The following is a 13,009-nucleotide window of genomic DNA, read 5'->3' on the forward strand; positions in this document are numbered from 1 at the left end:
AGCTACCCACAGTGCAACACTCCGGAAATCGACGCTAGCCTTGGTACATGGACGCACACTGCCGAATTAATGTGCTTAGTGTGGCCGCGTGCACTTGACTTTATACAATCTGTTTTACAAAACCGGTTTATGTAAAATCGGAATAATCCTGTAGTGTAGACGTTCCCTTAGAGACAACACAGTAGCTGAGGCATATTGATCTGAGGAGTTGAGCCATTAATGCCAGTTACAGGCTCTCTCTTTGCCTGGCACAAATAAGAGGAAGGAAATTCTGAGCTAGGCTGCCTGGGCAGCACTATGGATGCAGAGACTAGGGGAGTGGAGCTGAGCTATCTGAAAAGCATAACAAAAAATCTATCTTCAAAAAATAATCACACATTAATTTTATATCTGTGAGTGTTTCCAAGTATGAGCTCCAGCAAGTCCATGTTTTGGGTGGGGCTTGGGAGGTGGGAACACAGAGAATCTCATAGTAACAGAATAAATTCATGTTGCTTTGGAATTTATGAATTGCTGATGCAGATTTGGGGTATTGTTGCTGTGGAATATGATCCCATTGTGCAATGGCTCTGAATATAACAGAGCTGATTGTCGATATGCTACCAGTATAATGAAGAAAGCTGGAGAGAAATAAAGCTATGTACCATGTGACATGCAAGACTTAAATTATGCAACAAGGCCTTCTGATTTAGGCAGCAGAGCAGTACTGAATTATGCATCAAACTGGAAATTATACAGAAATGTATGGCAGCAGAGTCCTATGATCAAGGATTTTAGGAGTGGTGATGGGGTATGCACCCTAACCAGGCTCTGAAGGGTTGTGGGTCTGAGAGGCCAGTTATGGTATCTGGCTGCATCTGGAGAGAGAGCTAGACTTAACTGAACATGAAGCCCACCTAGGAGCAGGCTGGTTAGTATAAAGCCAGGAAGTTGAGAGCAGGAGGCTGCAGGGAGAGTCTGGAGTCTCTGGCTATTGGGAGGAGAGGAGACAACTGAAGAAGGAGAATAAGCCCTGGGATCCTAGCTCTGGAAGAAGGGTCCACCCCAGAGGAATTGTGGGTAAAGAGAGTCTGAGAGGGCTGAATAGGAAAAAGCCCAGGGAAACAGCTGCAAGGAGTAGGACTGACCAGACCTTGGCTGCTCTTTATAGGGTCCTTGGGATGGTGCCCTCTGTAGAAGGTGAACCTGGGTTCCCCTACCAGCCACTGAGAAGTGGGACAAGATTGTTGGAGACGCCAACCGGACAGCTTGTCTGAAGGGACTTTGTTACCCTGGAAGGGGAGGACTACATAGTGACCTGGCTGGAGGGCTGAGTCCTGAAAAGGGAGCACACCAAGTTGTGAAGAGCGAAAGGGAGCAGTGACAGGATGAGTAACCGATGGAAGGGGGTGCCATACTGGGTGAGAGCTGATCCCCAGAGCAGCCACAAGGAGGCACCACCTGCGGTGAGTGTACCCTTCACAGAGGTCCTTGTGGCAATTACCACCTCCTGTAGGCATCCCCTTCTCCTCAAGAGCTGCAGCCTCTTTTGTCACTGGGAGCCCTGTTCCCCCAGCCAGGCAGTCACAGCTTCTCCTCCTAACACCTTCAGGAGTGGTGCAATTAAGAAGCTGGGCGCTTCTCCTTAGCACAGCCTGCATGATCAAACTAATCAAAGACTTCATCTCTCAGAGGCCTGAGTGAGTGGATTGTTCCTTGCTGCTGTCTTCAGTCTGGAAGGATCTTCCTCTCGCTGCCTTCCACTTCATCCTTTTAAAGGCAGTAGAGTGGGAAGCAGAAACAGAGAATCTGCTGAAGTGCCCCTTGTGCGGAAGCCACAGGGTATGTCTACATTACGGGATTATTCTGATTTTACATAAACCGGTTTAGTAAAACAGATTGTATAAAATCGAGTGCACACGGCCACACTAAGCACATTAAATCGGTGGTGTGCGTCCACGGTCCGAGGCTAGCATCGATTTCTGGAGTGTTGCACTGTGGGTAGCTATTCCGTAGCTATCCCATAGTTCCTGCAGTCTCCCCCGCCCCTTGGAATTCTGGGTTGAGATCCCAGTGCCTGATGGGGCAAAAATCATTGTCACGGGTGGTTCTGGGTAAATGTCGTCAGTCATTTCTTCCTCCGGGGAAGCAATGGCAGACAATCATTTTGCGCCCTTTTTCCCTGGATTGCCCTGGCAGATGCCATATCACAGCAACCATGGAGCCTGTTTTGCCTCTTGTCACTGTCACCGTATGTGTACTAGATGCCGCTGACAGAGGCGATTCAGCAGCGCTACACAGCAGCATTCATTTGCTTTTGCATGATAGCAGAGATGGCTATCAACCGTTCTGTACCATCTACCATGCCATTGTAAATTGGCAATGAGATGACCGTTACCAGTCCTTTTGTGCTGCACCATCTGCTGCTGTCATAGGTGCCCCTGGCTGAGATCGGCCGGGGGCGCAAAAGACAAAAATGGGAATGACTCCCCAAGTCAATCCCTCCTTTATGGTATCTAAAAATAGAATCAGTCCTGCCTAGAATATGGGGCAAGTGTACTAGAGAGCCAGTGTATCAGAGAACCAGAGAGCACAGCCGCTCCGTGTCAGATCCCGCAGAAATGATGAGCTGTATGCCATTCACAGGGGGTGCCCCTGCAACAACCCCACCTGTTGATTCCCTCCTCCCCCAGCCTTCCTGGGCTACCGTTGCAGTGTCCCCCATTTGTGTGATGAAGTAATAAAGAATGCAGGAATAAGAAACAGTGACTTGTTAGTGAGATAAAATGAGGGGAAGGCAGCCTCCAGCTGCTATGATAGTCCAGAAAGGACATTAAGCAGTGTGGGGGAGAGGAGCCCAGCATCCCGCTGCTATGATAGCCCAGGCAGAACAGAATCTTTTCTTTACACATGAAAGGCGGGGGCTGATGGAGCTCAGCCCCCTGTTGCTATGATGAAGATGGTTACCAGCCGTTCTGTACCATCTACTGGGAATGGTCAGGAGTTTTTTACCCAGGCACCCCCAGCCGACCTCACCGGAGGCCAGCCAGGAGCACTCACGGGCTGATGATGAGGACGGATACCAGTCCTTTTGCACTGCACCATCTGCCACAAGGCTGATGATGATGATGGATATCAGCCATATTGTACCATCAGCCACCCATGAGGGGGGGCGAGGATGCTGCCGTTGACTGCTGCAGCATCGCGTCTATCAGCAGCATTCAGTAAACATAAGGTGACATTTAAAAGAGTCAAGAGAGGATTTTTTTCCCTTTTACTTCTGGGGGTGGGTGAGGGGAGTAAATTGACGAGCTAGGCCCTGAACCACCGCGGACAATGTGTTTGACACTACAGGCATTGGGAGCTCAGCCAAGAATGCAAATGCTTTTCGGAGACTGCAGGAACTGTGGGATAGCTTGAGTCCTCAGTCTCCCCTCCCTCCCTCCATGAGCGTCCATTTGATTCTTTGGCTTTCCGTTACGTTTGTCACGCAGCAGCGTGCTGAGTCCCTGCTGTGGCCTCTGTCTGGAGATTTTTTAAAAATGCTTTGGAATTTCATCTTCTGTAATGGAGCTCTGATAGAACAGATTTGCCTGCCCATACAGCGATCACATCCGTACGGTCCATGCTGGAGCTCTTTTTGGATTTGGATTTCGGACTGCATCGCCACCGGTGCTGATCAGAGCTCCACGCTGGGCAAACAGGAAATGATATTCAAAAGTTCGCGGGGCTTTTCCTGTCTACCTGGCCACTGCATCCAAGTTCTGATCGCTGTCCAGAGCGGTCAGTGGTGCACTGTGGGATACCGCCCGGAGGCCAATACCGTCGATTTGCGGCCACACTAACCCTAATCCGATATGGTAATACCGATATTAGCGCTACTCCTCTCGTTAGGGAGGAGTACAGAAACTGGTTTAAAGAGCCCTTTATATCGATATAAAGGGTCTCTTAATGTGGACGGGTGTGGCGTTAAATCGGTTTAACGCTCCTAAAACTGGTTTAAACGCGTAGTGTAGACCAGGCCACAGAAGGAAGAGACTGATAAGAAGGAAGCAGGCAGGCAGGTAAAGTGGCAAGGGCAGAAGATGCATTTCTGTAGACTCGCGTCACAAACAGGATAAAAAGGTAAACTACATCGTTATTTGGGTAACCACTTAATCTCTCTCTCCACAGGCTCCAAGGTGTAAAATTAATCCAAAGACTTCCTGTGACTTCCCTTTCTTGGCGATATCAGAAAATGGAGATGGAATTGGGTTTGTCATTTGGAAAGTCTGAATGTGTGCAGACATGAGTCACTGGTGATGTGTACCATGAAGGGTTGCTCCAGATCTTTCAGATCAGCTTTAAAATGTTACTTTAAATGTCTTGGAAAATATTATTCTAATGTATAGTTTTGAAAGTATGGCATATAACGGATCCACCTCTTCTATGCAGTCACTGTACTATGGTACTTGTAAACCAGAAAAAAAGAATCACTTGGTTTCTTTCATACATATACTGAGCTAACTAATAGTTTCTTTCCAGTTTTGATACTGCACAGTTTTAAAACAAAATAGGCACAAACTCTATGGGTACTCACGGAAGCCACTCAGGTACTGTGATGCTAAACGCCCTTATAAGAATGTAGACATATAGAACAAATCAAGGCCCTGATCCACCAAAATCTTGTTTCGTTTGTCACACTTTATTTCCACTGATTTCAGTGGGATTACTCAGTGTGTGTGTGTGTGTGTGTGTGTGTGTGTGTAAGTTGGGGACACGTGCAAGGTCTGGTCTACATTTAAAGATTAGATTGACCCAGTTCTGTTGCCCAGGACTGTGAAAAAATTTGCTCCCCGAGTGCCATAGTCCCTGGAGTAGACATGACTAGGTTGAAGGAAGGAAGACTTCTTCCATTGACCTAGTTACTGCCTCTTGGAGAGATGGACTAACTACACGGGTGGAAAAACCCCTTCTGTTGATGTAGGAAGCATCTACCCTATGGTACCACAGCAGCACAACTGCAGCGCTGTAGCTGTGCCACTGAAGCAGCTGAAGTGTAGACATGCCCTAAGTCTTTGCAGAATTCCCCCCCCCCTTGCCCTATCGCTGTTTTTCAAAGTGCAGCTAGTAAGGGAAACTTCTCAGCTGGTGGGGAGGGGAGGGGAGGAGGAATGTTTCTGAATGTGCCTGGAGGGGGTAGGAATGAGAGTGGGAGGATTTCTGAACCAGGCTGGGTAAATAGGAAGGAAGGGGGATGGGCTGCAGAGCTGAGGAAAGGGGGATTCTGAGCTGGGGAAGGGTTGCCTGCCTGGGAGGGTGTGGGGAGGTTGAGCTTTGTGGGGGTTGAGTTGGAGGGAACCAAGAGGTTCTGCAGGGTTCTGAACAGGGAGGAGGAAGGTTTGGGTTGGCAAGCCTGAGTGTGGGTTAAACACTGGTGAGTGTGCAAGCAAGTGCAGGTGACAGTAGGATCAAATGGAATGACTGGGAGTTGGGGGGGTGACATTCTAGTGAGAGAATGAGAATGAGGATGTGTGGAGAGTAGGGATAGACTGGGAAGTGAGGGGGAGAGTAAAGGGGTAAATTCTTTCCTCCTGCCATTTGGTCAGCCTGCTGGGAGAGGGCTGGAGAGGGGGATGAGGAAGGCGGAGGGCAGTGTCAGAAAGAAGGAAAGGAGGCAATGTGGTGAGCAGACCCATCAGTTATTTTGAGCACCTGCTACTGCTGCTGATAAACAAGATGAATATAATTGTTTAGGGGTCTGGTTATCCTAACATGTTGGGTTTTTTGTTTTGTTTTGTTTTTTTGCTAGGTGGCAAAAACTGATGATGATGTGTTGAGAAAGCCCTTCACAAATACCTTCTGCTGTGCTGGTTTCATGTGATTCTTATTTACTTTGCTCTTGTTCTCATTTATTATTTATGTGAACATGTCTTAATTTCTGTAACAGTTCAATACTATCCTTTGAGTCAACATTTAAATGTCATTTGAAATTTGGAGTTACTCAAGATGAAAGGCTACCTTCCTCTTTAATGCCACAATTATTGGAGTCATACTTGTGAAGGTGCTAGCAAATCACATACAGACATGAGTAAATGTTTTTGTTTGTTTAGTGTCTAATTTTTAGGAAGACTGAACTTGTGGCTATGTTAATTGGTGAAATAAAAGTGTGTGTGTACATATGTGTGTACACACAGATTTCTGAAGGGTCCCATCTTGCTACCATTTCAGTAAATGACAAGTTCAGTGATATCAGGATCTGGCCTACAATGTTTAGCTGTTCTCAACAGAGATCCTGATGTAAATCTCTCCTGTTTAGCTATTATTTTGTATGTCTATTTCTGTAATTCATTATGACAACAAAATGCAATTTAAAAAAGGAAATAGTGGCTGAAAACACATTGGTGGCTGCTGAGCTGTGTTTTTTCAGAGATGCTCAGGGCTCTCTCTGAACAGGCTTTGCTTGAAAGCTTTCTTGGCATATATGCTGGGAGAATATATGAGGGGCTTATGAGAAATGGAAAACAGAGGTACAGATCTGAGCTGGACCTGGTCCAGGAAACAGAGGCCTAATGAGATGCTGTCCTTTCTTGATGTGAACAGGGTCTAGGCACACTACTCTTTCTGTCTTTGGATCCTGCAGGTACAGATGAGCTTTCAGTCTTAGCATCTGCTGCTGACTATCAGCCTGCGGGGATGCTCTGCATTCCCACTGAAGCCGATGTCCTCAAAGGGTACTAAGGATTATGAAGACATTATTAGGTGATGGGTTCCCCGCCCCCCAGGGTGCCACCTGGAACTGAAGTACAGCTGAACCCTCTGTCTCACCAATCTGGGTTCCCGCTTGCACCGGGACGTTGTGACAAGCTGCAAAGCCCTCCAAGCTTGTACTCACACCAACATTCACAGGCAGGGATCACACCCAGCTGTGTTCATGAATGCTCTGGCCAGCCACTCATGAACCCACAATAGAGAGGCTACAGCCAAATACCCTCAGCTCCCGAGCCTAGGACCCCAAAGCTGTACAGTCCTGCCCTGGTCAAAACCCAACCAGCATGAATTTATTACCCAGTCCACCACTTCTACAAAGGAAAGTGGACATGCACCAACTCTTGTTCATGCGGTGAGATTTATCCCCTTTGCATGTCAAACAACACACAGTGTTTTAGGTAAAATCTACAATAGATTTATTAACTACAGATATAGTGCTTTTCAGTGATTATAAGTGATAGCACACAGATCAAAGGAGATTACCTAGTAAATAAACAAAACCGCAAACTAAGCCTAAAATATTAGAAAAATTGGGTATGAATTAGCAATTTCTCACACTGGCTGATGATACAAGCAGTCCACCAGGTTTCTATACACAGGCTAAAATCCCTCTTCCGCCCTCTTCCCCCCCAGGTTCAGTCTTTTTTCTCTGGTACTTTCAGGTGTGTAGTTGTGGGAAGTGTGAGGTACTATCATGATGTCATTTTCCCCCTTTTATATCTTCTTCCCACTTGCTGAAAAGCTCTTTTGCTGTGACCTGGGTCAAACAGTTCCCATTCTGTAGTGCTATCTCTGAGAGGTTTCTGTTGTACACAGTTCCTAGGCTAATCCTTGTGCTTGTGTGTATGTCCTCAATAAGCCATTAACATTGTTTGGCCTTTTTACTGTTGTACCTGAAAGGCTGCTTGTGGGTGTTTTCAACCTTACAACATGCTTCAGTAGCACATACATAGCTGAACTTCATAACTTCACGTACAATGATAGCACATACAACCCAAAGAGATTTTATTTGCTAGCAGATCAAGACTTTTAGAATATTTTGTCCAAAACGTATCATTAGATGACAGTGGTGAATAGGGGGGTGTCAGGATGTCACAATGGGAATACCACCTAATTGAAGCACTCACCATGGGATGGTTAGCTGTTGATATAGATTGTGTCCAGTAATTCTGTCAGTTCTCACAAAGTAAAATGGACTGGGCTGGGTCAGTACTTGGATGGGAGACTTCTTGAAACCTCTAGGTAGTGATTCAGTTTGTAGGGTTGCTCTCCACCAGTTAAGAAACAACGTAGAGGAGATATCCTCCCTTGGCTGAGACATTGAGCTGAAATCTCATGGCGCTTTTCACAGCAGTAGGGGGGATTAACCCCAGTCACCCAACAAAATTCCAGTGCAGGAAATTGCATTCTGATTCCCCCTGCAGTTTTCATTAGATATGGGATTCTTCATTTTCTGTTCTAAACTGTTTTTCAGTGTTTGTGTGCTGTTTGTCACATTCCTCTCCGAGCAGATGTATTTTAGTGATGGGTGAAGTCATTCCTGCCACTTTGGCTCCTTAAGCATGAAAGGTGTCCTAGTAATGTAATTTATTATTAAAGCAGCTGTGTGCAGACATACACATTTTGATTTACCAGATGTGTTTAATGGCACATTCATTGTTCTTTGTTCCTATTATTCTACAAACTTATCTCGTCAGATCTTTTTATCTTTGATCAGAGCATGTTACCCCCTACCTGGGTATCGCACATCTTTTATGAAAAACAATAAATCCTTGTCTTCAGACTCGTAATGTGTGTACTTTCGACTTAATTCATCTCAGCTGTAACTTTGAGTTCTGTCATGGATAGATTTAGCTCCTCCTTTCAGAAAATGCCTTCTATTGGTAGGTCTAAGTATTATACTTTTAGTATAGGAAATGACCTGCTGAAATACATTAGGATACCTTGGTATCCTTAGCACAAAGTTGCTTGTGTGGAGATTGAAAATGGGTTAATGGGCTGTCAGCATCAAACCTCAAGGTCTGTCTTTCCTTACAACTCCCACCTACAAATTCCAGGTACCAATAGTAGTAATAAATACATGAAATCAGAGGGAGGCCCATCTTTTCAAATGGCTTCATGATACAGTGCTTAGTCCAATAATCTTGTACATCTTGTGCTTACTGAAGACATTTTCATTTTTAAGTAACTAAATAAACTGGGAATAGTTTGAAATGTGAATCATAACCTTGGTATATAGGATGTTTATCCTAATTACATGTCTGCTTCTCAACAGATATGTAAGAAGATGTTCCATCTCCATTAGCCTTCTTTCTTTTAAATTTCTTCTATTAATGGGAGGGAATGTCATTCAGATCACTCTTTTGTATCTTGCTTAAACGTCTAACATGTTCATTTAGTAAGTTGACTTGAAGGACAGTCTGGTGCTTCTCTCACTTGGCAGTTGAAGAAGCAGCAATTTGTTTCTGTATTGACTGTATCTTGGGAGATACAGTCAATCTGTCAGCATGAACTGAGGGTATCAGACGTTCAGTGTGTTATTTGCAATGTACGATGGTGCTACCACATTAACTCTTTCTCCGGTCTTGATGGAAGTAGGACTCTTACCTGTGGTGACTGTGACGGGGGCTGTCCTGCTCTGTCCTAGCAACATAGGGAATCCCAACATAGGGAATCACCTTCCTGCTTCTGATGTACTTAAACATTTTGTTATTACCTTTTGAGTTTTTGGCTAGCTGTTCTTCAGACTCCCTTTTGGCTTTTCTTATTACATTTTTACACTTAATTTGGCAGCGTTTATGCTCCTTTTTATCTACCTCACTAGGATCTGACTTCCACTTTTTTAAAGATGCCTTCTTATCTCTCTCTGCTTCTTTTACATGGTTGTTAAGCCACAGTGGCTGTTGTTTAGTTCTTTTGCTATGTTTTTTGGGGTATACATTTAAGTTGGGCCTCTATTATGGTGTATATGAAAAGTGTAATGGTAACAATAGCGCATCCATATCTCCTTCTAAACCTCAATCTAAACTAAACTAAATCTTCAGTTTTCCAAGACAATGGTAAAAAGGAAAGCACCTTGCCCCCCTGCACCCCAACCCCCTGCCCTGAGCCCCCTGCCTGCACCCCGCACCCCTCTGTACTCAACTCCCTGCCCTAAGCCCCCTGCCTGCACCTCACACCCCAACCTCCTGTCCTGAGCCCCCTGCTGCACGCTGCACCCCATGCACCCCAACTCCATGCCCTAAGCCCCCTGCCGCACCCCGCACTCCTCCTGTACCCCAACCCCCTGCCCTAAGTCTCCTGCCTGCACCTCACACCCCAACCCCCTGCCCTGAGCCCCCTGCTGCACCCTGCACCCCAACTCACTGCCGTGAGCCCCTGCCACACTCCCCACCCCTCCTGAACCCCAACCCCCTTATCTGAGCTCCCTCATACACCCCACACCCCTCCTCTGCACCAATCCCTTGCCCTGAGCCCCTTCTTGCACATCGCACCCCCTCCCACACAGCACACTCCCTCCCGCACCCCAACCTTTATGATGATTGCCTTTTAAAAAAAAAATTCCCTGGGTGCACACCGTAATGAAATGTGCTGCGCACACCTATGCTTATTGCCCTTATATAAATCCATGGTACGCCCGTATCTTGAATACTGCGTACAGATTAGAAAAGGTTCAGAGAAGGGCAACCAAAATGATTAGGGGTATGAGGAGAGATTAAAGAGGCTAGGACTTTTCTGCTTGGAAAAGAGGAGACTAAGGTGGGGTATGATAGAGGTATATAAAATCACGAGTGGTGTGGAGAAAGTGAATAAGGAAAAGTTAGGTACTTGTTCCCATAATATAAGAACTAGGGGCCACCAAATGAAATTAATGGGCAGCAGGTTTAAAACAAATAAAAGGAAGTTCTTCTTCACACAGCGCACAGTCAACCTGTGGAACTCCTTGCCTGAGGAGGTTGTGAAGGCTAGGACTATAACAGGGTTTAAAAGAGAACTAGATTAATTCATGGAGGTTAAGTCTATTAATGGCTATTAGCCAGGATGGGTAAGGAATGGTGTCCCTAGTCTCTGTTTGTCAGAGGGTGGAGATGGATGGCAGGAGAGAGATCACTTGATCATTACCTGTTAGGTTCACTCCCTCTGGGGCACCTGGCATTGGTCACTGTCGGTAGACAGGATACTGGGCTGGATGGACCTTTGGTCTGACCCAGAATGGCCGTTCTTATTTAGCGATAGTCGGTGAACTCTCCTCTTTTACAATGCAGCTGTCACTTCCTCGCACCTCTGAAGTGTTTTTGATACTGACTTCAGAAGGAGCAAAGACTGTTTCATTTAGCAAACCAGTCTCTAAATGTATATGCCTTCTTTTTCCCCTCCTCAAGATTCTGCTGTGTCTGCAACACTATCGGACTGTTCCAGCACTCTGTTCCCTACACAACTCCGCCAGTGCACTTCTGTCCTCAATTGCAGTCATCACCCAAAACAGATTTTCAGTCCCAAGCCCCTGCACACCTATGGCAGTGTTCCTCAGTTTGCAGTGTCCTCAACTATTCTAATTTTGTCCTTGTACTCTGGCAGAGCACCTGAATCCTGACCTGCACCAATCCCTACTATTCTAATCTGGAGCCAGCTCCCCTGCCCTCTACAAATGCATAGCCTTTGATCCTGACCTATAGTGTCCCTGGTATTCTAGTCCTGGCTCCCTCATGATTCTGTCAGTGCTGTCCATCTTGACACTGTCATGTTATTTCAGTCCTGGGCTTCTCCTGAGAAAACTACATATCAAAGCTGAACTGTGTGATAGTTCTCTAACCTGCATAAATCTCTAGTATTACTAACCTTGAAGGATCCCCCACTCTAGAATATTTCTATTTTACCTAGGAGTTAAACTCGGATCCACACAGGTGAAAGGCCGGTATACTAACCCACCGCACCTTTTATTATTGATTATTGTGTCTCATGTGCTCTTGGCCCTTTTACAGTAAAAGTAAGAAGACATTCCTTGCCCCAAAGAGGTTAGTATCTAAATAAACAATGGACAGATGAAGGATGGGATACAGCAAAATAGTGCTTAGAGGGTTTTTCTTCTGTTCTGACCTTTTTCAGGGAAATACTAAGGTTGATAGGCTATTGGAAGATGTTTGCTGTAAGGAAGGACTTGAATCAGTCTGACATGCCTCTAAAAAGAAACTACTATTATGTTCTATAGAGAAGTATATGCTTTCAATAAGTTTTTTTGCAGCATCCTAAGGAATTCTATAACAGGGATATAATTATCTATTAAATTCTAAAGTCTGCTTCAAAATACTTATAGAAAGGCTATAATTTTCTATGTGACTTTTCCATAAGGGAGTCTTACAAATCAAACATCTTGGACCACCATGTGGGTCTAAATTGCAGTGGTTTTTGAGTAAGTCCAACTGCATTCACTCTTTGTCTAAGTAGTTTAAGCAGGAAATGCCTCGAGACATTTCTGCAACAGCCAATTTTAAAGTGAAGAATAATAATCTATCTAATCAATAAAAGCAGTAAAATGATTTTTAAACTTCATATGATGACCTTGGGTCTTGCAGCATGTCTAGCTGTCTGGCGTTTAGAGGGTACGCTCTTTCAGGCAAGGATTGTGTCTTGTACAAAACTAAACACGCTGTTAATAAATGGGCACCCGGAGCAGTCAATGCAAGCTCTGCCTTGACTACTAGGAGATGGCAATCATGCCATATTCCCTTGGAAAGGTTAGTTCCTCTAAATACGCAATGAAGTCTCAACTTTGCCCTGTGATATCAATGTCATAACTGCATGGGCATCTTCAAAGATTTATTCCTTGGGCAGGTAATTCTGTTATGCAACATATCACTAGGGGGAGCTAGAAGTTAACTAGCTGTTTGCAGATTATGGTGAGCGTTTCAGGCTTTGCTATGAGCTCCTAGATTCCCACCTTGTCCACATGGAGCCAAGTATTGGAACTTTTTCTTTGTAAGCTTCTAACTAGAATAAAACTATTCCCCTGTTGTACCTTTAAACAGCTTGTCACACTCATTCCATTGGGAGTGAGAAGAATCCTTTTGTCAGGTCTTCACAGTTGGTATGTCAGGACAACCTCACTATGTACAGACCCCACCCTTCAGCAGGGCCTCAAGTTGCCTCACCCTTTGGCCCTACTAGGGGGATAGTAGTGTCTAGTTCATTTATGGGAATTTGTGTGGCACGCACTGCCATAGTGCCTGAGCCCCTCCCATAAACCGGTGAACGTGAATAGGTCTCATAACATCATGATGTG

General features: G+C 45.3%; 1 protein-coding gene across 2 annotated transcripts in view; it reads left to right on the forward strand.

Moving 5' to 3' along the window:
• Nucleotides 1-13,009, forward strand: part of MAP3K9 (mitogen-activated protein kinase kinase kinase 9) — a 105,566-nt gene that overhangs the window by 78,529 nt on the left and 14,028 nt on the right. Inside the window, exon 12 of one of the 2 annotated variants that reach the window (XM_045015793.1) lies at nt 4,153-4,756. The exons of the other annotated variant lie outside the window; for it this stretch is intronic. Within the exon in view, the coding sequence (XP_044871728.1) occupies nt 4,153-4,254 (102 nt within the window). The 3' untranslated portion in view covers nt 4,255-4,756. Of the gene's footprint in view, nt 1-4,152; nt 4,757-13,009 lie in introns of those variants that run through there. 2 annotated transcript variants of the gene reach the window in all.

Source organism: Mauremys mutica, chromosome 4, assembly GCF_020497125.1.
Source record: "Mauremys mutica isolate MM-2020 ecotype Southern chromosome 4, ASM2049712v1, whole genome shotgun sequence".
Lineage (NCBI taxonomy): Eukaryota > Metazoa > Chordata > Testudines > Geoemydidae > Mauremys > Mauremys mutica.